Raw genomic sequence first — 25,565 nt, forward strand, 5'->3', positions numbered from 1 at the left:
CCCCTCATGGGCGATTTTTTATATGTTTCAGCCAACAGTTTAGCTATAGGAAAAAGTACAATTTAACATTATCAGACCAATAAAGTAAGCTTCATGTTAAAGAGATAAATAAAATGGAACTTTGCATTAAGGATTAAGAGATGCTGAATGCAAGGTTCAAAAAAAGAATCTTCATAAGCATGACCTCCAAGGATGACATAATGTTCATCCTCAAGATGCTTCTGTTATGCACCTGTACCCTTATTTCTGCACACAAATGTCTGCACACATATACACTCCAGTCAGTTTCACATTTCACATTACAATGAATTAAAATATAATGAACTTTTAAATGTTAACATTAAAGTTAGATTCATCAGTTTAGAACCTAACTGCTTCCTATAAAGGAGATACTGATTTCCATGTTCCTAAAAAATAATCATTCAAAAATACTAAGCGTGCTTAGAGACACTTTTTCAAAGATGCAGGCTGAATCCTCAGCTCAATAAAAGCTCAGAGCAGGCAGCGAAGGAGTCCTCTGCTAAATGAAATTAGGATTTGCAAGCATTTTTTTTTTTTAACTGATTTAAAACTAACAAAGCTACCTCCCAAAAGACCAGGCTGTTTCCTACTTTGAGCTCTTAGAAAAAGTTGCTTACCACCTGGAAATTATAATTAAAGTTCTAAGGGTTGAAATATAGAAAGCACACATCCTTTCTACCCACCCACCCCATCACAACAACAGGTCATAAAAGTCTATGCTGACAATACAACTGCAGCTGAATACATCCTTCCTTCCTTCTCACCAAGAGCAAAGACTGAGGCAGATAACAGCGCAGGTGCCACCTTCTGGCCAGTATGGTGTACGTCAGGGTCTCAGGATGGGAGTTTCAATTAGTCCTCAACGTCTTACCCATCCTCCCAACCATATTTTAAACTGCAGCCAAACAAAATTAAGATGACCTTTCCACAGAATAACTAAGCTCTAAAGAAAATCTACGATAAGACAGGAGGCATCAGCATAAAAAATTCTTTGAATAAATATCTCCAATTTCTGCAAAATTACATGGCTTGGGAAGATTACATTTAATAGTGCCATTATAAGCCAATTAATGGCATTAAAAGAGCTGACATTACTGAATGTTGGTGATCAATACGTTTAATAGGAAGCTGTCATCTTGGGGCATAGATGTTACCTTTAATACAAATTCAGAGTTACGCTGGATGGCTTTCTTTGAACGCACTAGTTCATATGATGATAAAATGTATCGCCGCCAAAAACGAAAGTGTAAGGAGCTTGCCCTCAGTCTTGCGTCCGTAGGCAGCTCACCTGGAACATGTGGAATGCCAGCTTTTCATTGTACTCCCACTGCCTCATGGCCTGCTCCACGTCGGGCGGCACGGGGACAGGGCCGTCGCCCGCGCTGGCAGCCAGGTGGTAGAAGTCGGAAATCTTGGCCAACTGCTCACGAAGGTACCTGGTAGATATCTGTGTCCACTCTGCATTTTAAAAAAAAAAAAAAATCCATTTCCAGATACAGTGAATGTAAGATCTACTTTTCCTCCCTCTTTCTGGTTATCTTAAGAGTGTACTTAGAAAACAATAATCTATTACACAAAAATGGCTGTGGCAAACATATGTAAGCGCTGCTCAGAAAAGCACGCCCGTGCCAGGCCCTTAGGTAGCGAGTGCTAGTGTAATGCGGCCGCCCGTCGGCCAGCTCGCCCCTCCTGCCTCTGTGACCCCAGGCCTAGGAGAAGAGGTGTCCACATCTAAGTTAAAAACATCAGAGGCACAAACGGGAAGTACAACAGTGGAGGTGAGTGATTCAAGAATCATAATTCAGGACTCAGACAAGAGGCTTGTGGCTGCCAAGCGGGGGAGGGGGTGGGTGCGGAAGGGATATATTAGCAGTTTGGGATTAGCAGATGCAAACTACTCTACATACAGAACAGATAAACAAGGTCTTACTGTATAGTACAGGGAACTATATTCAATATCCTGTGATAAACCATAAGGGAAAAGAACGTGTGTGTGTCTGTGTGTTTGTGTCTGTGTGTATGTGGCGGGGGGGGGGGGGCTTTCCCAGTAGCTCAAACAGTAAAGAATCCACCTGCAATGCAGGAGACCTGGGTTCAATTCCTGGGTCAAGAGAAGGGCATGGCAACCCACTCCAGAATTCTTGCCTGAAGAATTCATGGACAGAGGAGCCTGGCGGGCTACAGTCCATGGGGTCGCACCGTCAGACACAACTGAGTGATTAACACTTCATATATAAATAACTGAGTCACTATGTTGTATGCAGAAATTAACAACATTGTAAATCAAACTATACTTCAATAAAACTTTTTTAAAACAAATTTTTTTTAAAAAATCACAGTACTCCTCCAAAAAAATTCAAAACTCCCCAAATGCAGTTCTCTTGGGGTACAGTTTTCAGGCCCCAGGGCACGGTTCAAAGATGCCTAACTGAGGGGTGTTCTGTTTCTGTCCGTCTGGAGGAGGACCGGCCACCCCCACAGGCCAGCACTCCCACCTGCACCGCCCAGGCTCCACCCCTGCCAGGGACACCAGAGGGACACCTCGGACAACCATCTGGGCCTCCGGTCCTTCTGCGCTCCCCAACCAACACAAGATGCCTCAGGACTCAGCCAGAAGGAGCAGTGAGCGACAAAAGGCAGGAGACTGGGAAGGAAACAGAAAACGTAGCACTAAAAAAAATCACTAAATTACTCAAAAGTATCTGCCACAGGGGCACAAATTAAATCAATGTGTTGCCTTTGGCAACCATGAGGGATATGGTGCCAACTTTAGCCCATTCTGTGGATAAAAATGTAATAATTGCATGCTCACGGCCAAATTTCCCCAAGGATTAGTGAAACAGCATTTCAGAAGAAATCCTCCTCCTGAAACATCACCACACAATGCTGTTTTCTCATATTTCAGCAATACGTTCTCCAACCTTCTCAATTGTAAAGGAACCTATTCTAACAAAAGTAAGAGTAGAAATAAACATCTGTTAGAAATTGAGTGTTTTGTTTTTATTTTTTAAGCACTATTAAAATTACTTGACAACAGAACCCGGAGATAACTACTGTTAGGTTTTGGTTGAAACTACTTATTCTAATTGTGTCTTATTTAAAATTGAAATTCAAATGCACACATTAAGTAAGCATTGCTTCAGTTAATCAGCCAATGCCAAAAGATGAACAGACACTAGGGTCAACATTCTGTTCCTAGTATAATCGTTTGTCAGAAAGCACCATCAATAACAGATATTATCGTTAAAATTATGCCATCATCATTAAAAAAACAAACAATAAATTATTAGTATCATTTTCTGGTGCCCCTGTTATGGACTAATCATCTCACGACTCTCACTTGTTCAACAAAGCAAAATGCCAACCATCAGATGAGACAAGTTTAGCTTAGCTATAATAAGCAAAAACAAAAATAACAAGGATCCGAATCCTAGCTTTTGTGTGCCAAGCCTTGCTATTAACTCACTCTCAGTATGGTCCTATTCTCAATACTCAGAATAGTTTAGCCTCAAGAGCTAAGAATAACACACATATTCACACACCCCCTTTGTCTCGGGTATATTTTCCTTTCAAGATTGTTTTTATTAAAATATGGAAGAAACACATGCTCACTATAGAAAATTTTTAATGTGAATATGCCTAGAAAAAAAATCTCAATCATTTAATAGCTTTATATCTTTTCAGGTTTTTTCCTTCTTGTGTGCTTGATTGTTTATATTAAACATAAATGCATCTTTTTAGAAAACTACTGAAGATATTACTCCACAATTTGAATACCTTTAAAAATTCAAACAGAATTCAAATATAGATCTCTGGGTCATACATTTTAACTTCACCGTATTTAACTGATGTTAAGCTATCATATCAATGAGACGGATTTGGAGATCTGGGCCCTAAGACAGACTAGTGTGAACTAGTATAAAAATTAGGATGCACACAAAATTTTCATTAAAAATTAAAAATAAAAAATGGCCACAAGTACTGTACTCTTCAAAATTATCTGGATTCACTAACCCCTCTCAAGCTGAGTTAGGACTGGTCGTTAAAAGAAAGAAATGAGGGCAGCAGTGGCAAGAAACAGTGATTCTCAGGCCTGCAGGCAGACGCCACCCCCGGCGGCGGGCAGGGCGGCTTTCACCAAAGGCCAGTATCTTCAGCCCCATCCCATCAGATTCTGGCTTAACTGGTCTGCAGTGCGGACTCAGTTCTAAGTGATACCAAGAAAACCAGAATGGCTAGAGATCTTAAGGAAGATGGTTGGGGGAGGGAGGTGGGGAGGTTTCAAAGGTAGAAAGGATGCAGAGAGTGATGAAGGAAGCTGCTTTGAAAGTGCACCAGGTCTAAAAACCCTGAGGCTACGGCCACATCTCTAGTTCGCTGATATCAAGCAGAACTCAAGGCCATGAAGTCAGATCATTAGAAAGTTTACGAACATGAATGTTACTGAGAGTGGGGTCAGTATTAAAAAGAATGACCGACTCATCCTTGTGACGCTGCTCTCCCTAGCATCCTGTAGCCACTGATTTTTGCTGATGCCGAACCCCCAAACAGGAGGGGTCTCAGAGGCCACGCAGTTCACCCTACGGGAGCCTATCGTCTAACCAACCAGGAGCTGTGGGCACAACTCAAGGTCACACAGGTAAAGCAGAAGAACACAGCAGGTGTGAGATGCTCCACTCCAGTACATGAAAATGTGCAAATTGATAAATACATAATAGGGGAGAACAGAGAGATGTCAAGCTACATTAAAAATGATCCCCGAGGGCCTGGAACATTTGCAGTATTCCTAAGAGAACTGGGAGCTCAGCAGAGGACGAGCATTCACCCCGGGGGCAAACACAGAGGCCCCAGAGAAGGGTCTCGGCAGCGTGACCCTGCAGGGGAGCAACAGAGAGCCACACCAAGGGTTACCAGCAGAGTGACCTTCGGCAGAGGTCGCCTGGGTCCACACGCCAGCTCCACCCGAGCCGTGAGCAAGGCACCTGGCCTCCACCCAGTCTCAGCCTCAGCTCTGCAACAGAGCCCAATCAAACACCCAGGTCAGTAACTGTCCAGACGAGTTACTTCACACAGCGCATGCATCACTGAAGCTGATCGGTAAGTGGCCGCCATCAGCAGCAGCAGCAGCACCCATCACTACTGGGATGAAAAGTCTTTAGAAAGGAGACTAAAGGTTAGGCCGTAACTGTTGCGGTCAGGCCCTGCTTCTACCTCAGCTGGGCTGCAATGCCTAACCTAACACTCTGGCTAAGTGTTTATGGACTCAATCAATGTCAGCTTCATGGTTCCAAAACCTTCAATGGATCTGCAATCCTTAATGATAAGGTCAAACTCCTTAGCTGGGAATTAAAATCATTTCAAACACTACCCAACATGATCTGCTCTGCGGGCTCAAGGCGCTTCTCGCTCACGTCTGTGGTGCTCTGTTGACAGGGCCTTCCCCAGTCACCTGTGACGTCTGTGGGCCCAGTTCCAATGTCACAACTCTCACGCAGCCTCCTCAAGTCTCTGGGCACCACGCCACCACCTGGCAGGGATCACACTCTAACTGATGTTTTAGAATTCCCTCCATCTTTCATCCCCATGCCTTACATACTCAAGACCTAAGTACTGACTTCAATCAACACACTATAAGGTCCTCTCAAAATTAAGCTACTAAATCAAGCTCCTTCCCCCATCATTCTGTCTCCCAAATCTTGATAAAAACATCTCCATTTTCTAGTTTAAACCTATCACGGCACACCTAGAAGGTTTCAAACACCACTGTGGGGAATACGCCAAGTTCCCTCTCTAGCACACTTGGTCTTTATGCATCTGTTAGTCGGCATGCTACAAAAGGCCAATGCAAATACACAGCTTTTCATTCTTTTTAATGAACTTCCATTAAGTATAGTATAAATATAAAACTTATACACATACACCGTAATAAATAACATACATATAAAAATATTATATATGTCCTTTAATTTTGTAAAAGTTTCTTTTCCTTACTACATTCTTTCCTTTTATCAGAATGAGTGGGAACCCAGTACGTAAAGCAGATAGCAACAAAGACTGCTTTGTAAAAACTCCAGCCAAGTCCAGAGATGAAGGTGCACATCTTTAAAGTGACCCACTGGAATTTGGACTTAACGTCAAAGATGACAGGCTCAATGGAAAAACCTATATCCTCAAACCTTCTCCCTGAAGCTATCCCACTACTATAAAAGGTTCTTGCTTGCCCATGGGAGGAACAGACTGCTTCTCAACACTGCAGGATGTAAAGGATTTAACTAGCCCAACTTAGGTGCAAACCTGCCTGGTACAGACCGATGGGAGAGTGGGGAGGGGGTTGAGATGGGAAGGAAAGAAGTTCAATATATACAAGATGGCGCACAGTCCACTTGAAAGAAAGATAGCGCTAAATCGTGTCCGACTCTTGCGACCCCATGGACTGCAGACTGCCAGGCTCCTCTGTCAATGGGGTTCTCCCACGAACACTGGAGTGGGTTGCCATTTTCTTCTCCAGGGCATCTTCCCGACCTAGGAATCGAAACCACGTCTCCCACATTGCAGGCGGATTCTTTACCGACTGAGCTACGTGGGAAGCCCTATACACACACTCGTAAACTCCCAATAAAAGACTGAAAGATTTTTTTCACTTTCTGTTGTTAAAATGCTTTCTTGATCAAAGGATACCATCAACAAATACTCATAAATGGGAAGAAAACGTCTGCAAATCATTTATCTGATAAAGGACTTGGCTCGAGAGTATATAATAAATGATTACAACTCAATAATAAAGCAATTACTAATCCATTTTTTTGAATGGGTAAAGGAGCTAAATAGACATTTCTCCAAAGAATATAGACAAATGATCGATAAGCTCATGAAAATATGCTCAACATCATTAGCCACCAGAGAAATGCAAATCAAAACGACAATAAGGCACCATCAGGACACTTACAGAGGCCGCCCAGGTGGCGCGACTGTAAAGAATCTGTCTGCCAGGGCGGGAGATGCAAGCGACGTGGGACGTGGGTTTGATCCCTGGGTCAGAAAGATCCCCTGGAGTAGGAAACGGCAACCCGCCCCAGTATTCTGTCCTGGTGGGGCAGTAAGAGTCCGACACAACTCAGTGACTGAACAACAACAGGACAGGACAAGGTCGACAATACCAACTTTTTGGTGAGGATGTGTTGAAACCAGGCTACTCATACACTGCTGGTGGGAATGTAAAACGAGGTAGCTACTGTGGAAATGGCTCGGCAATTTCTCAAAGGATTGGACACAGAGTTATCATGTAACCCAAGGTCCACAAGTAGGCATAAACCCAAGAGAAATGAAAACACACGTCCACACAAAGACCTGTACACATTCGTAACAGCACGGCTCATATGAGCCAAAAAGTGAAAGCAACTCAAATGTCCATCAACTGGTAAGTAAATTTTGGTGCTGTTCAGTCACTAAGCTGTGTCCACCTTTGTAATTCCATGGACTACAGCATACCAGGCTTCCCTGGCCTTCAATATCTCCAGGAGCTTGCTCAAACTCACATCCATGGAGTCAGTGATGCCATCCAACCATCTCATCCTGTTACCCCCTTCTCCTTTTGCTCTCAATCTTTCCCAACATCAGGGTCTGTTCTAATGAGTCACCTCTTCACTTTAAGTGGCCGAAGTACTGGAGAGTCAGCTTCAGCATCAGTCCTTCCAATGAATATTCAGGGTTGATTTCCTTTAGGATGGACTGGTTTGATCTCCTTGCAGTCCAAGGGACTCTCAAGAGTCTTCTCCAACCACAGAAGGAAAGCATCAGTTCTTCAGTGCTCCGCCTTCTTTATGGTCCAACTCTCACATTCGAAAAATAAACTATCTTCTATGTATAGAATGGAATACCACTCAGCTATACAATGTCATGAACTACTGAAACACACTACAACATGTATGAACATAATACTGCATAACTGACAGAAACTTGTTTCAAAGAACCATATAAGTTATAATTCCAGTTAGATGAAATGTCCAGAACAGGCACATCTACAGGGCTGAGGGGAGTTGAGGGGAAATGCGGAGTGACTGCTGATGGTTACAAGATTCCTTCCAGGGTGATAAAAGAATTCAAAAAGGTAATGATGGTTTCACAACTCTGTAAACACATGAAAAACTTCTAAATTGTACATTTTAAATGAACTGCAAAATAGTAAAAACTACATCTCAATAAAGCTATTATATAATTCTTAATGTTTTCTTGAAATACTTTACTACAAACAAAAATCCAGCATTTCATGAAGTACCAAAAAAAAAAAGATGATTATTCCACACTGATAAAAAGCAATCTACTATGGGACTTTCCTGGTGGTGCAGTGGACAAAAACTCACCTGCCAATGCATGGGACACAGGTTCAATCCCTGGTCTGGGAGGATTCCACATATGCTGCGGAGCAACTAAAGCGCATACACCACAACCGCTGAGCCTATATGTACAAGTGCTGGTGTCTGTGGGCCAAGAGCCTGTGCTCTGCAACGAGAGTAGCCCCCACTCACAACTGGAGAAAGTCCACACAGAGCAATAAAGACCCAGTGCAACCAAAAACACATAAAAAAAAAAAAAACTTTTAAAAGTAGCCCACTCTGATCTGATATGGCTTTAAGGGGGCAGGGGAGCAGGCTGGGAAGGAGAATAAGGGTAGAAGTAACAGTGACCAAGAGTGAAGGTGGTCTGGAATTCCCACCTCTTGTTGAATTTTCCAGTTTGTTGTAATCCACAAGTCAAACGCTTTAGCACAGTCAATGAAGCAAAAGTGGATGTTTTTCTGGAACTCTCTTGATCCAAGGGATTTGGCAATTTGATCTCTGGTTCCTCTGCCTTTTTTAAATCCAGCTTGAACATCTGGAAGTTCATGGTTCATGTACTGTTGAAGCCTAGCTTGAAGAATTACGAGCATTACTTTACTGCGTGTGAGATGAGTGCAATTGTGAGGTAGTTTAAACATTCTTTGGCATTGCCTTTCTTTGGGATTGGAGTGAAAACTGACCTTTTCCAGTCCCGTGGCCACTGCTGAGTTTGCCAAATTTGTTGGCAGATTGAGTGCAGCACATTCACAGCATCATCTTTTAGAATTTAAAAGAGCTCAGCTGGAATTCTATCACCTCCACTAGCTTTGATCAAAGTGATGCTTCCTAAGGCCCCCTTGACTTCACACTCCCAGATGTCTAGCTCTGGGTAAGTGATCACACCATCGTGGTTATCTGGGTCATTAAGATCTTTCTTTGTGTAGTTCTTCTGTGTATTCTTGCCACCTCTTCTTAATATCTTCTGCTTCTGTTAGGTCCATACAGTTTCTGTCCTTTATTGTGCCCATTTTTGCATGAAATATTCCCCTGGTAACTAATTTCCTTGAAGAGATCTCTGGCCTTTCCCATTCTGTTGTTTTCCTCTGTTTCTTTACTCTGTTCACTTTGGAAGGGTTTCTTATCTCTCCTTGCTATTCTTTGGAACTCTGCTTTCAGATGGATATATCTTTCCTTTTCTCCTTGGCTTTTCTCAGCTATTTGCAAGGCCTCCTCAGACAGCCACTCTGCCTTTTCACGTTTCTTTTCCTTGGGGATGGTTTTGATCCCTGCCTCCTGTATGATGTCACGAACCTCCGTCCATAGTTCTTCAGGCGCTCTGTCTATCAGATCTAATATCTTCAATCTATTTGTTACTTCCACTGTATTAGCACAAGGGATTTGATTTAAGTCATACCAGAATGGCCTAGTGGTTATTTTCCCTGCTGTCTTCTATTTAAGTCTGAATTTTGCAAGGAGTTCATGATCTGAGCCACAGTCAGCTCCCAGTCTTGTTTTCACTGAGAGATGGGAACACCTTACCTACCTCCTGAGAAACCTGTATGCAAGTCAAGAAGCAACAATTAGAATCAGACATGGAAAAACAGACTGGTTCCAAATTGGGAGAGGAGTAAATCAAGGCTGTATGTTGTCACCCTGCTTATTTAACTTTTATGCAGAGTTCAGTTCAGTTCAGTTACTCAGTCGTGTCCGACTCTTTGAAACCCCACAGACTGCAGCACGCCAGGCCTCCCTGTCCATCACCAACTGCCGGAGTTTACTCAAACTCATGTCCATTGAGTTGGTGATGCCATCCAACCATCTCACCCTCTGCTGCCCCCTTCTCGTCCCGCCTTCAATCTTTCCCAGCATCAGGGTCTTTTCAAATGAGTCAGCTCTTCGCATCAGGAGACCAAAGCATTGGAGTTTCAGTTTTAACATCAGTCCATTCAATTCAGGACTGATTTCCTTTAGGATGGACTGGTTGGATCTCCTTGCTGTCCAAGGGACTCTCAAGAGTCTTCTCCAACACCACGCTTCAAAAGCATCAATTCTTCGGTGCTCAGCTTTCTTTATAGGCCAACTCGCACATCCATACATGACTACTGGAAAAACGATAGCCTTGACTAGACAGACCTTTATTGGCAAAGCAATGTCTCTGCTCTTTAATATGCTGTCTAGATTGGTCATAACTTTTCAAGGAGTAAGTGTCTTTTAATTTCATAGCTGCAGTCACTGTCTGCAGTGATTTTAGAGTCCCCCCAAAATAAAATCTGCCACTGTTGCCACTGTTTCCCCAACTATTTGCCATGAAGTGATGGGACCGGATGCCATGATCTTAGTTTTCTGAATGTTGAGCTTTAAGCCAAGATTTTCACTCTCCTCTTTCACTTTCATCAAGAGGCTCTTTGCTTCTTCACTTTCTGCCATAAGGGTGCTGTCATCTGCATATCTGAGGTTATTGATATTTCTCCCAGCAATCTTGATTCCAGCTTGTGCTTCCTCCAGCCCAGCGTTTCTCATGATGTACTCTGCATAGAAGTTAAATAAGCAGGGTGACAATATACAGCCTTGACGTACTCCATTTCCTATTTGGAACCAGTCTGTTGTTCCAAGCCCAGTCCTAACTGTTGCTTCCTGACCTGCACACAGCTTTCTCAAGAAGCAGGTCAGGTGGTCTGGTATTCCCATCTCTTTCAGAATTCTCCACAGTTTACTGTGATCCACACAGTCAAAGGCTTTGGCATAGTCAATAAAGCAGAAATAGATGTTTTTCTGGAACTCTCTTGCTTTTTCGATGATCCAACGGATATTGGCAATTTGATTTCTGGTTCCTCTGCCTTTTCTAAATCCAGCTTGAACATCTGGAAGTTCACGGTTCATGTACTGCTGAGGCCTGGCTTGGAGAATTTTGAGCATTACTTTGCTAGCATGTGAGATGAGTGCAATTGTGTGGTAGTTTGAGCATTCTTTGGCATTGCCTTTCTTTGGGATTGGAATGAAAACTGACCTTTTCCAGTCCTGTGGCCACTGCTGAGTTTTCCAGATTTGTTGGCATACTGAGTGCAGCACTTTCACAACATCACCAGAGTTATACATCATCAGCATTATGCAGAGTACATCATGAGAAACACTGGGCTGGATGAATAACAAGCTGGAATCAAGACTGCCAGGAGAAATATCAATAATCTCAGACATGCAGATGACATCACCCTTACAGCAGAAAGCAAAGAGGAACTGAAGAGCCTCTTGATGAAAAGTGCAAGAGGAGAATGAAAAAGTTGGCTTAAAACTCAACATTCAAAAAAGGAAGATAATGCCATCTAGTCTCATCATTTCATGACAAATAGATGTGGGAACAATGGAAACAGTGACAGCCTTTATTCTCTTGGGCTGAAAAATCACTGCAGATGGTGCTTGCAGTCATAAAATTAGGACACTTGCTCCTTGGAAGAAAAGCTATAACAAACCTAGACAGCGTATTAAAAAGCAGAGACATTACTTTGGAAACAAAGGCCCATCTAGGCAAAGTTATGGCTTTTCCAGTAGTCATGTATGGTTGTGAGAGTTGGGCCGTAAAGAAGGCTGAGCACCAAAGAATTGATGCTTTTGAACTGTGGTTGGAGAAGACTCTTGAGAGTCCCTGGACAGCAAGGAGGCCCAACCAGTCAATGTGAAAGGAAAACAATCCCGATTATTCATTGGAAGGACTCATGCTGATGCTCCATTACTTTAGCCACCTGATGCAAAGAGCTGACGCATTTGAAAAAACCCTGATGCTGAGAAACATTGAAGGCAGGAGGAGAAGGGGATGACAGAGGACAAGATGGCTGGACGGCACCACTGACTCAATGGACATGAGTCTGCACAAGTTCCAGGAGATGGTCAAAGACAGGGAAGACTGGAGTGCTGCAGTCTATGGGGTCACAAAGAATCAGACACGGCTGAGCGGCTGAACAACAGTGGAGTGAAGGGGAAAAGCTGGGTGATGGTTAGTAGGGACTTTATTACAGCCTCCTATATTTTTCTATGTTCGAAATGCCCACAACAAAAGGCTTTAAAAAGTTAATCAGTTGAATTCTATAAAATGACTCACAGAAAACCCAAAATCCCCCATTCAGCCACTGCTTACTTGGGGAACGAAAGGGGAAATCAGCGTGCTGATCAGCAGCCTGGATAAAGAATAGCCTCAGTGAAAACTGCTGGCTCAGGCTGACGTGTGAGCAAAGGAAAGTCAGCCCACTGGCTGGAATGCTGGTTCTGCTGAATGGTCCGCTAGTGAACGGAGAAGCAGGGAAAACTGGGTGGCCGTGGGGGTGGTAGATGATGTGCTTTGGTGCAGTAAATTACCGAAACTTTTTTTTGGTCACGAAGTGTTTTTCTTGGTTTTTGTGTTCTTGCTGCTGTTAGTCGAACTGTGAGGTTTGTGGGACCTCGGTTCCTCAATAGGGGATGGAGGCTGGGGCCCCGGCAGAGACAGCCCCAAGTCTTAACCACTGGACCGCCAGGGAAGTCCCTGAAACTTTTTCTTATGCTTCCAAAACTTTTCCTTTCGCACAGAACTACCTGTAGGACACTGGTGCTGAGTGGCAGATAGCGAATATCTGTTTTTGTCTGGATGAGTAATTTTACCGTGTTATTTTTAACGGGCTATTTCTCTCTGGTTTTATTTACTGGCAATGACGCTAAGTACTGTTACTTGGTGATGAGGGTGACAACTCAAAATAAAATAAAAATCATGGGGGATTTCACAGATGGTCCAGTGGTTAAGACTCTGTGCTTCCACTGCAGGCGGCCCAAGTTCCATCCCTAACCAGGGAACTAAGATCCCATAAGCCACACCGTGTGGCGAAAACAAGCAAACAAACACACACGGGCATGTGGCAGCCAACATTAGATGTCTACTAAGGGCCGAAGCTCCCCTGGGGCCTGGAGCTATAAAGCTAAGATGAAAGCAGTCCCTACCCGAGGTGATTCATCCTTGAGGTAGAAACACAAGGTCCCAGACACGGACAGCAACGAGCTAAGTGGCCTGACATGCCGTGGGACGACGGTAAGCAAACACAGGGATGTTTCAGCCCAGTCCTGAGGGAGCGTGGGGCTTCCCAGGTGGCACTCAAAAGCGTTAGTTACTCAGTCGTGCCCGACTCTTTGGAACCCTGTGGACTGCAGCCGCCAGGCTCCTCTGTCCATGGAATTTTCCAGGCCAGAACACTGGACTGGTTGCCATTCCCTTCTCCAGGGGATCTTCCCAACCTGGGTCTCCTGCATTGCATTCTTTACCTAAAGACTCTGCCTGCCAATTCAGGAGATGCAAGAGATGCTGAGTTTGATCCCTGGATCAGGATGATCCCCTGGAGTAGGAAATGGCACCCTACTCTAGCATTCTTGCCTGGAAAATTCCATGGGCGGAGGATCAGTCAATCCTAAAGGAAATCAATCCTGCAAATTCATTGGAAGGATTGATGCTGAAGCTGAAGCTCTAATACTTTGGCCGCCTGATACAAAGAGCCAACCAACTGGAAAAGACTCGGATTCGGGAAAAGATTGAGGACAGGAGGAGAAGGGGATGACAGAGGATGAGATGATTGGATAACACCAACTCAGTGGACATCACAAGTTTGAGCAAACTCCAGGAGACAGTAAAGCACAGGGAAGACTGGCATGCTGCAATCCGTGGGGCGCAGAGTCGGACACGACTGAGCAACTGAACTTCTGAGGAAAGTTACGAAGCAGGTCCACGGGCAGAAACAGCAGTGTGTGATTTCGCAGGTCCTGCAGGGGGACCCTGGCAGAGGACGCAAGGCAGACGGAGAAAGGGGCACCTCTGAGGTGAAGCAGGTGGCCCGTGCCAGAGGTCCTCAGATGCTAGTGCACAAAACGGTCACCAGAGGGCGCTGGTTCATTAAACATACAGATTCAGCCTCGACAGAGATTTTTACCCTTTAATGTTCGACGGGGGCCCAGAAACCTGCAGTTACAACCTGCTTGTCCCCAGGCAGGGACAAGCTACAGAGTCTGATCTTTTGCCACAAGTGACTCAAAGACACTGAAGAATTTTAAGCGAAGGAATGAGGAGATCAGATACGTAAATTAAGATTCTCCGAAGTTGCAGGGGAGACCAAATAAAAAGGAGAGTGCAGAGCAGTGGACAGGTAACTGAGGAGGAACAAGAGAGGCGGCGGCACGGTCCTCACCCGGTAAGGGAGAGGAGACCTGCTCTCCTGCACGGTGGTGAAGCCGCCGCCTGCCCAGGCAGCAGACACAAGCTCGACCCCCGCGTCCTGTTTATCCCCCTGGAGAAGGAAGAGGCAACCCACTCCAGTATTCTTGCCTGGGAAATCCCACAGACGAGCCTTGTGGGCTCCAGTCCACGGGGTCGCAGAGGGTCAGACATGATTGAGCCCATGAGTAGAGAAGAAGAGAGGCAGGTAACTGCAAGATTCGCCGGTGGGGTGGCTGAGCAGATCATGGGCCATGGAAAGAGATGCGGAACAGACGGCAAGAGGGGAGGAGGGTGCGGGAGCTAAACTGAATATGTTTGCTTTCATTATCTTGTTCTAATTAAACTTTGAGATAATCAGAGTCAGAAGCAGTTGTTAAGAAATAATAGAGATCCTATGTACCTTTGTACCTCTGTGTGTGTGTGTGTGTTCACGCTCAGACATGTGCAGCTCTTTGTGATCCCGTGGACTATAACCCACCAGGCTCCTCTGTCCATGGAATTCTCCAGGCAAGAATACTGCAGTGGGTAGCCATTTCCTACTCCAGGGCATCTTCCCGACCGAGGGGCTGAACCCACATCTCTTGACCCAGCTGCACTGGCAGGCAGGTTCTTTACCACTGTGCCATCTGGAAGTTCTGACTTTTCCCAAATGTTAATATCCGGCAAAACTAAAGGACAAGATCATAACCAGGATATCGACATGGACACAATCCACCCATCTTATTCAGGTTTCCCGGTTCTAAGTTCAGTTTTGAATACCTGAATTTGCGATGTCAAGATATTCGTGGGAAGAGATGTCCAGTAGCAAGTGGGTAACAGGTCAGAAGGGTCGGGGTGAAGACACGGATGAGGGACCTTTATCACATGCGGGTCAGTGCCTTCAGCAATGAGATTATGACAGCAGAAGAACCCAGCAGGCACGGGTTTAAGGTTTACCCTGCAGAGTTAAAACACGGGTTGTGCAGTCACTCGGCCAGACCCTGAGCCTTCAGCGCAGGTTAACTCGCTTGGCGGTGAAGAGCATGGGTTCAGGAGTCGGGTGGCCTGACTTGCCCAGGCTCCAATCACTTGGCAGGTTCGGAGCCCTGGGCAAGTCACTCACCCATGCCTCAGTCACGTGCCTACAAAACAGGGCTGGTAAGTGGACTTCGCCTGTACGGTTATTTTGAGAATAAAGTGGGATAGAAGATGCTTACAACTGTGACATGTTGTTCGAAAGGAAGCAAACTTAGATAACTTATGGGACCAGGCAGCCAGGAGCCCCGAGATGAGACGGAAACAAACTTGGCCGGAAGCAGGAACTCTCTGGCCAAGACAGGCAGACAGGTGAGGACCAGCTGCTGCGGGAAGGTCTGTACGGGGGTCCAAAGGGGTGGAAGCAAGCAGGTGGCTGAGCAACGGGGGAGTCTGCCCCTCTCTGAAGTTCAAGAGACGGGTGCAGGCAGGGGAGGGAGCCTGAAGAGAGGCGAAGGCCTGACGAGCCGCTGTGAGGAGGGAGGACCGACACCCCCCAAAGGCTAAGGGCCCTGACAGCGATGGAGAAGTAACTGCACCACTGTGAGGCTGACAGTTAATGCCGGAGGAGCTCAGCGTAAAAAGGAGGCCAGTGGCCAACCAAGGGGATGGGTGGTGAGGTCGCAGGCAGGGAGAGGAGAGAGAAGGGCTGGTGGGGACGGAGCAGGAGGAACCCAAGTCCCAAGGCGGCCAGGAAACTGCCTGTCCGTCTGCCTTCGAGGTGCGGATACCTGGGGACGGCACTTGGCACTTGTTCAGTTTTCCCTTCTCGCCATCAGGTCCCTGATTCCTGTTTCCAGGCCAATGCAGACAAGTGCTAACTGGTACTCTTAGGGATTTTTTTTTCCCCCGGTTGTCCTTGTTCTCGCTCAATCCCATCAATGCATCAAAGCCGAGACTCCTGGCAACTACAGAATCCAATTCTAGCCCCTGGAATGAGAATCTCTTATCCCCCGCCCATCAGCCTCACCACCAGCTTCTCACCTGAGCACAGCCTGCAGGATTCCTCCTGACGGAGGGGTGCATAAGAAACTCCTGCCCCCAAGGGCCCAACCCCTGCTGGGGGGGTAGGGGGCCCAAGGTGGTTGTTGGAGTTAATGTTACAGTTATCAGTGGAGAAGGCAATGGCAACCCTCTCCAGTGTTCTTGCCTGGAGAATCCCAGGGATGGCAGTGCCTGGTGGGCTGCCGTCTCTGGGGTCGCAGAGAGTCGGACACGACTGACGCGACGCAGCAGCAGCAGCTATCAGAGGGTAAGTCCCTCAAGGTTTTCCTGACTTCTGAATATGCCTGAGTGAGTGACGGCCTTGGCCTCACTGAGATAGATATCCCTCTCGCGGAATAAAAGGGAAGTTCCTTCTCCAAATACTAAACTGTGCGTTTCATTAACCGCTCGGGACACGCTCCCACCGCCTCCCCTGTCAGGAGGCTAGGCCGAGGGTTTCATGGCCCCAGGAGAGGACATCCACGGCAAGAGGCCCGAGGAGGTGACAGAGGAACGCACTCTGCGCAGTCCTGAGTAAAAGGGGCCCTCCTGAGGACACGTGAGGAGGAGAAACAGGAGCAGTGCTGGTCGCAGGTCCCCTGCGGCCCCACGGGACACCCCAGAGCTGCTGAAGTCAGCAGATCAGACACCGCCACCCTCACCCTTCCCCGGCTTCTGCCACGGAGGAGGCAGCAGAAAACCCCCGTCACTTGCAGAGCAGAAACAAACAAAACCCCCGTCATTCGCAGAGCAGAAACAAACTACACCCGCCTCTCTTTTTGCCCCTTTTTGCATTTGTGTTGAAATTTTTTTTTCACTTTTTTTTTTTTTATTAGTTGGAGGCTAATTACTTTACAGTATTGTAGTGGGTTTTGTCATACATTGACATGAATCAGCCATGGATTTACATGTGTTCCCCATCCCGATCCCCACTCCCACCTCCCTCTCCACCCGATTGTGTTGAAATTTAATTCCATGATCCGTTGTGCCCTGAGTCAAAGTTCCTACGGAAAGAGCAGCACTGTGTTGACTACTTAACGTCCCGAATGCAGCTGCTGTCAAGTTCGTAATCCTCAACAAGTATCTTTCAGAGGAACACGAGTACAAACATACAGGCATCATATCACCAGACGGCCTCGCCACGCAGCAAAGCCTTTAAGATTTAAAATGGTCGCACAGACTGTGCAGACCCACCCCCTCAATCATCTCCTCCAGCGTCACCTGTTTCTTTGGGCTGTTTTTCTCTGGAGACCCAAGACTGGCGTATGATGCATTTATTTCCATCTGTGTTACACTCAGGGCTTCCCAGGTGGCTGGGTGGTAAAGAATCCGTCCACACAGGAGACTCGGGTTCAAACCCTGGGTCAGGAAGGTCCCCTGGAGAGGGGAAGAGCAACCCACTCCAGGATTCTTGCCTGGAGAATCGCATGGACGGAGGAGCCTGGCAGGCTTCAGTCCATGGTGTCACAAAGGGTCAGATAAGCTTAGCTACCGAGCAACAACGTCACTCTCACAAAGACGTTCCAACTGACCATTTACGGACCCTCATGTGTTTTCTACCCTACAAATATAGTCCATTGGGTTGGCTAGAAAGTTCACTGGAGCTAGTCTGTAACACTGTACAGAAAAAACTACACGGACTTTTTGGCCAACCCAATATATCTCTCAACTCCAAAATCATGGTGAATTGAAACAGGCCTAAGAGCCATTTTATTGCAGATTTCACTTGGAAGATTATACACACTTTGTCTGAAAATGACTCTGAAACTCAAGAGTATATCTATTTAAAAAAAAAAAAAAGCTTTCTATTCATCAAGGAATTAACATTCCAGTACAAGGTACAGAAAGGAGAGATCCAGCTTTTCTAAGTCATTACAAAGTTAGCAGCATAGAGCCCCTTATAAGAACAAGGTTCTCTGGGCACAGCATGAAACAAGCACAAATTTTCTGCAATGAGCATAAAAACATGCACTAAAGATACACATAGAAACACATTTCAGAATATACAAAATAAACATGATAGCAGGTCCTTCTGAGGTACATGTTGAGGGGTCTGGGAGACCACAGGAGGAGACAGGGAAGTGAGACTTCACTACGTTCTTCTGAGTATTTTACTGTGGTCTTCTACCATGAATATCTGTGATCTACTTTCAAAAGAAAGTTGTAAGTCATGCAAGCAGCTGTCTTTCCTCAAAATCCTGCTTATGCTTTAAGCAACAGATCTACAAGATGCACAACCAGTGAAAACCTCACTGAATATTGAGCTTCTTGCAACACCTTTCACACCTCTCGCCAACATCACTCCCCTGCCCCCGACTCAGTCACCTCTCGGATATGAGCCGCTTGGAAACCGTAGAGGACACAGACCCAGAAATGAGAGTCCAGGAGCCAACTCTCTGTCCTCCCACTTTTCACGGATTTTTCTCAACCCACTTAATAAATGGAGACACCCAGCTACCTCAGAGGGATTCTTTGAGGACATACCCAAAAGACAATATACAAAACCAGGCTGCGAACTACAAAAATTCCTTATAGGCAGACTCACACATACGTACTAACAATTCATAAAGAGCAGAGAACTAAATTTTCATTAAACTGGGATGCTGCTCAGTATTTTATTATAGATGATTAATTTGACCAGGAGTCAGTATTAAAAGTGACCAGAAAACAGAGAAAGTGTTGAGTGGCAATGGGTTCTGAACAGGAAATAAAAGACCAAGTGATTCACCCAAACCAAGACCAGAAGTGGCAGTGGTAAAGCCCAACGCAAATACAGTGCACGTAACAGAACTATAAACATAACTCGTTTGCTCTCAGTTTGCCAGAGAGGAAGACAATTAGATAATTTAGGATCAAGAAATACTTTTTTAAAATGCAAAAGCAAAACAAAACTTTCCCAATTTTTACTGAAAGGCTAGATTTCTTTAGGGCCCAGCTCATACTTAATTCTCTCAGAAAACCTCCCCTAATTTTCCCAGTCTCCCATCACTTCTTATAGGATTACAGGTAATTATGTTCTGACTATGGCTGTGTGTTTTTGGTATGCATCTTGTTTCCACAAAAATCCTTTAAGGCAGCCCCCTTGAAGGCAAACAGAACAGCCTCCTTTTGGTTAGAATTCTTCACAGCATCTATTCCAATGCAGAGAATCTTAATATGCCTTAAAAAAAAAATAATAGATCACTCTTTACTCAAGTGAAACATAGCAAGCTCTCTGAAAACATTTTCCTGAGAAATTCAGAAGCAAGCATGAGCAGACATTACCTCTGACTTCATCAAAAATTTAACTGATCATAAATACACACACACCCAACAATAACCACCACTACCACATACCAGCATTCCAACATGGAACAGGCTATAAAATTTTTACTTTAGAAAAAGCTGAAATATGTTTCCATAGGGTGGCAATGTGGAATGCAGAGTTACACTGCAGCATATTAAACTTGATGAGAACTTTTAAAGGTTATAAACTTTTAAAGATATAAACCAGGAAAGTATATTGGCATTTGACAGAGGTTAGGGGAGGGGAGAGAGGTGAAGGAGGAGTTTATTTAATGAGTATAGAGCTTCAATTTTGCAAGGTAAAAAGTTCTGGAGACCAGCTCCCCAACAACGTGCAGACAAGTTAAAGATGACTACTATACACAGAAAACGGTTAAGATGATAAATCTGATGTGTGTTTTACCACAACTTTTAAGTCTCTGTAAGCCTTACATAGCCAATTAACTGAACAGCTACACACCTGGAAGAATACAAAATTCTTCCCATTTTTGTTTCAGTCTTAAGCAGAAAGTAGCTGGCAGAATGAAGAGTAAGCTCCTGAAATATCATTTAGGATGAACTAAAACTGTAATACATTACCTGAGCTTCCGTCAAATCTTTTGCACAAAACACTGTTTTTTACAGCAAGATATCTTCCAGAAAAGGCATTAACAAGCAAAAACAGAGAGCAATAATTTGAGACTGAGATTAGGCTTGGCTGACTTTTTATTTATTAACATTTCAAAGCTACACCTGCACAGGTCTTAAAGTCCAATAGCTGCGTATGACGTCGTGAAAAACAGCAGCCTATAGTCCATAAACTCCCCCATTTTCCATTCTCCAAAAGCAGTTATCTTCAACTCTTTTATTCACCGTGCTTCTTTTGTTTACCACTTTATCTCTGAATAACGGGCTTGCTGCTGTGCTTCCTGATTCTAAGCATTATCTGTTGGCCTCCTCCTAGAAGATGGTGGGACAGTAAGCCCTCTTCCAGCTCCCACCAAGATGTTACTGCCCTTCTCCCATCACACAGATTTCAATTCTGAAGCTAGTATGTGTTTTCAGCAAGGAAACCAAATAAGTAACCAGGTCCTTGTCACTAAAAATCATTTCATTGTCCATGTGACAGATACGAGATCAATGTGAAATCAATAATAATCTCTAATGTTAAAGGGAAACATTAGAGATAAATTGGAAACAGAAATAAAAACTCCCACATGCATGCACAACACGTCTGTGTGCACACACACAGACACGTACGTATCCATCCATCCACTGACTCGGCTTAGATGCCACTGCACACCTCATGGCCATGATCTCTTCAGCATTCAGATCTGGTTTTCTAAACACCACTCCCCACTAGAAAGGAGCAGAGTTCCACACAGAAATGGCTGATTGCAGGCCTGAGGCAGAGAAAAGTAAAAGATGAGCCTGGATGACCTTCCTGCCCAAAAAGGAGGTGCTCTAAGCCAAATGGTACCATGTCAAAGGATTCACAGAGGAGCCTGAAGCATCTTCCACTGGTCACCTCTGTACTAAACACTAAAGTGCACAAGTATAACTGGTTGTAAAATGCTGAATAAGTATCAGCAACCCCATAAAAATGATCAAATATAAATATTTTAAAATCAGAAAAAAAATTAGAGAAACTCATTTATTGAAAAGCTAAACATGCAACTGCAGCAATTCTTGCTCTGAGAAGCGATCATCACAGGAAAAGAATTCACGTTTACTCTGCCTTTTCAGAAAAGAGTTATGATGCATCACAGGTGACGAGGGATAGCCCATTCTTACAGAAGAATGTCAACATCTAGCCATTCCCAATGAAATGATGGTCTTGAACTTGATTCATCAATGGATGCTAAACTTTCAGGTGAAAAATTACTGAGGAACGGGAAGGATGCAGGCGCCAACGTTGTACCCGTAGGTCCTGCTCCTCCTATTGGAGAGTCGCTTTCAACAGACAGCCGGAGTTACGTCATCAATTACAACCTATCTTTCACGCCTAGGTAAAGTGTGAGTTTAAATTATGCTGATTCAGGCACATCTGTCCAGGCTTTAGGGTGATTTTCATAGTAAACAAGCTGGATACCTCCTTAATGAGAAATAGAAGACAAGCCACACAAGAAAACGTAGGGGCAGTCTTGACTTGAAACTCAAAGCTTGTCCCTGGAATCAGAAAAAGTACGCACCATCTTCAAGGACCCGAACTGAAAGTAAGCTGGTTGGCTTAGATAAGAAACCAGACCGTCAATTATGTGTTTAGCAGGGCTTATTTTTGCAGTCCAAATGGCTCAGTGAGTATGTCACAAATTAATTACTGAGCAAGACGGGGAGCTGTTTCTTCTCTGCTTTGGGGGGATGATAAGGACAGTGGTTCCTAGAGTACAGTCAACCAAGAGAAGTCTCTCATCCAACCCAAACACCCAACCCAACAAGACCTCAGGGGTAGAGAGGAAATGACTGGGGGTAAACAGAGCAGTCCCATGGGCAGTTTAACCACGAAAAATTTTAATCTTCTTCTAATCTGTTTCCCCCAAAAAAGGGCCTCATGTCCAAGACATGTCTTGTCACTTTTCACCATATCAAACACCCAACACTTCCCAGCCAGAATTAGAGCTGCCCATCTTGCAAGCAATTTCATCTCTCGGTCCCTTCTTGAGCAGCCTGGGCTTTGCTCCGCTCTGCCTGCTCCCAGTGGCGTTCACGGGAACAAGAGAGTCCTGGCCGCTCTGATGCTGACCACAGCCACGGAGCCCTGTAGCCTGGGGTCTGCCTACCTTTCTCCTTAGCAACACTTCTTGGCCCCTGGGGCCCAGACCTACAACATCCGCACAATCCCTTCTACACCCAGCAACCCTTAGGCCACAGCGGGGAGGAAAGAGCAAACACTTTCCAGTAGGTCCACTCCGTCTGTGCCAGCACGTTACTTAACTTCTGAGGCTCGGCTCCCTCATACACAGAACCAAATAATAAAACCTACATTGCAAGCATGTTACGATGATTACAAATCGTGTCTGAAACATTCCCAGGACAATATATAAAATAATTTATAGAGACTGGCTAGTAATAACTGTGGTCCTAGTGCAGACGAGTTACACTCTATATTCGCCGGCCACTCACTACGTGGTGGACACTGTTCTAAACGCCGTAGAAGTACTGACTCATTTCATCCAGAAGATGCTATCAGTTATGCCCACTCACAGCCAAGCAGCAAGGAGTGAGGGTTGTAACAGCAGCAGTGATGAACAGTCCTTCCGTGGGTCCCCATCAGCCCGCTCCAGCAAACACGCCAGCCTTTCATCCCAGCCCCACGGGTAACCCATGCGCCAGGTGAACATAAACCCTGGCGCTTACGCGTCAAACCTCTTCCTCTGCTTATCTCATTCTTCAGCCAGAAATGCCCTTCTCAGGAAAACAGCCCCCAAGCCTGCCTCCCCACCATCCCCACCCCGGAAAATCCTGCTTCTTCCAAAACTGCACTCAAATGTCACTTTCCCTGTGGCCTCCCTGGGCTTCCCAAGTCCTCTGGGACTCCGTCTGCATTTCACTCGCGTCACTGTCTCCTTTCCTTCCTCCACTGTCCGGACTGTCTGGCTATGTGTCCACTCCCCCTGCTGTGAACACCGAGGGGGCTGGGACCACACTCTCCCCTCCGCCCCCGCTGGCCAGGCACGGCGCCCAGCAAAAGCCTCAGGGCAGAGTCAGGACACGTGTGCTGAGGGGCCTGTGCACCCAACACATCGGGGTGCACATCTGTGAGCTGGGGGTGAAGCACCTCTCTCACAGGGCTCCGGAACACTAAATGAGAGCTGGGACCAAGTAAACACACAGCCAGAGCAATGGGGAAGACCGCATCACCGCCACCCGAGCTCCCCACAGAGGACCGACTGCTCTCACACGACAGGGAACACCGTCCCGGGGCCTCACGGCAAGAGGGGGAGCAACCCCAAGGCTGCACACGTTGGGAACACCAAAGTCCTGCTTAGCACAGGGTTGAGAGCGGTTCCACAATCGTTCCAGAGATGCTGTTACAGAAACAGACTTAGAGCGAGCTTTTGGGTGCCAGGGGGAAGGGTGGGAGAAGGAACAGCTGGGGAGTCGGGGATGGACATGCACACGCTGGTGTTTAAAACGGATAACCAACAAGGACCTACTCTATGTGTAGCGCAGGGACCTCTGCTCACTGTTCTGTGGCTGCCTGGATGGGAGGGGCGGTTTCGGGGAGAACTGATACATGTGTGTGTATGGCTGGGTCCCTCTGCTGTTCCCCTAAAACTACCACAACACTGTGAACTGGCTATACCCCAATACAAAATAAAAAGTTTAAAGTGGGGGGGTGGGGAGATGCTGTTAACAGTTAACAGCAATAATGATAGTAAATACTAGATTTATATGATGAATTCATAACTCAGTAACTCAGCAACAGTAAGACCCCTCCTTATGGCAGGGGAGACTCCTACACAGACAGACAAGGTTCTCTGTTACTTGCTGTAAAGTCACATTTCCCAATCTGTTCAAAGATTTTAATTACGTTACTGTTTAAGTTTCACTTTTTTATTTTTATATATTAGCTACACCATTTTAAATGCTTTTCTCTGGTGAACTCAAAATACTGAAGACAGGTACACTTGACTGGGGGCAGGAGGAGAAGGGGATGACAGAGGATACGATGGCTGGATGGCGTCACCGACTCCATGGACATGAGTTTGAATAAACTCCGGGAGTTGGTGATGGACAGGGAGGCCTGGCGTGCTACGATTCATGGGGTCGCAAAAAGTCAGACATGACTGAGAGACTGAACCGAACTGATATTTGTTTTAAACACAAAACTCCATTCAATTCTAAAACATCTCTAAAATCAAATATGTGTCACACCTGGTGCTTTCCCTCAAGTCTGTTAACACTAATATCTACTGGACAGCATTTTCTAAACATCGTGTCCACCTGTAACCTCTTATTTTTTCAGGTCTTGTAAAGAAGGAGAACTAGTTTCTTCTCCCAAGCTTACCTAAATCACTTCTATTTAAAATCCCGGTCCCACGTGGTGCTGGTGTAAGAATCCGCCTATCAATGCAGATGATGGAAGAGATTAAAGTTCAAGCCCTGAACTGGGAAGATCCCCTGGAGGAGGGTATAGCAACCCACTCCAGTATTCTTGCCTGGAAAATCCCATGGACAGAAATGCCTGGTGGGCTACAGTCCATAGGGTCCCAAAGAGTTGGACATGAAGCGACTTAGCATGCATGTCCACTCTGACGTTAGGATTTGTCCTAAATGCAGTTTTAACCACGAAGCATTTAGTCTTCTAATCTGTTTCCCAAAAATGGGTCTCACGTCCATGATACAACCTTTGACCCCCTTGAAATTACACATGAAACCTCATCCAGAAACCCAAGGCCCCTCTCACTCCCTGTCACTTTTGGGTACACACCACACTGGATACCTCTTTGCCCTCTGCAAATCTCCCCAGGGCAGAAACTCACTTCATCTACATCTGAGATCTGTAACTCTGCATAATGACAGTGAAGATTTCTGCATTGCCACGTTTAAAGAATTTACACAACAGGTCTGCTCCCTTGTTGCTGTTAGCCCACTTAACTTTAGGAAAAACTCTCTTCAATAAAATCAAACAGCAGTGCTTTATAGCTCTGTTTCAGCGCTGAATGTAGGAACTGAAAATAAAACATATGTTTCTATTACAAAGGAATAAAGGCCATTTCTACGGAAAACACTTTACAAAT

The 25,565-nt window shown here is 45.3% G+C and overlaps 1 protein-coding gene across 9 annotated transcripts in view; it reads right to left on the reverse strand.

The window, feature by feature from the left end:
* Positions 1-25,565, reverse strand: part of MED12L (mediator complex subunit 12L) — a 340,418-nt gene that overhangs the window by 266,933 nt on the left and 47,920 nt on the right. For all 9 annotated transcript variants that reach the window (XM_070466580.1, XM_020886558.2, XM_070466578.1 and 6 more), the window contains exon 5: positions 1,310-1,479. In XM_070466580.1, the coding sequence (XP_070322681.1) occupies positions 1,310-1,479 (170 nt within the window). The remainder of the gene's footprint in view (positions 1-1,309; positions 1,480-25,565) is intronic.

Source organism: Odocoileus virginianus, chromosome 4, assembly GCF_023699985.2.
Source record: "Odocoileus virginianus isolate 20LAN1187 ecotype Illinois chromosome 4, Ovbor_1.2, whole genome shotgun sequence".
Taxonomy (NCBI): Eukaryota; Metazoa; Chordata; class Mammalia; order Artiodactyla; family Cervidae; genus Odocoileus; species Odocoileus virginianus.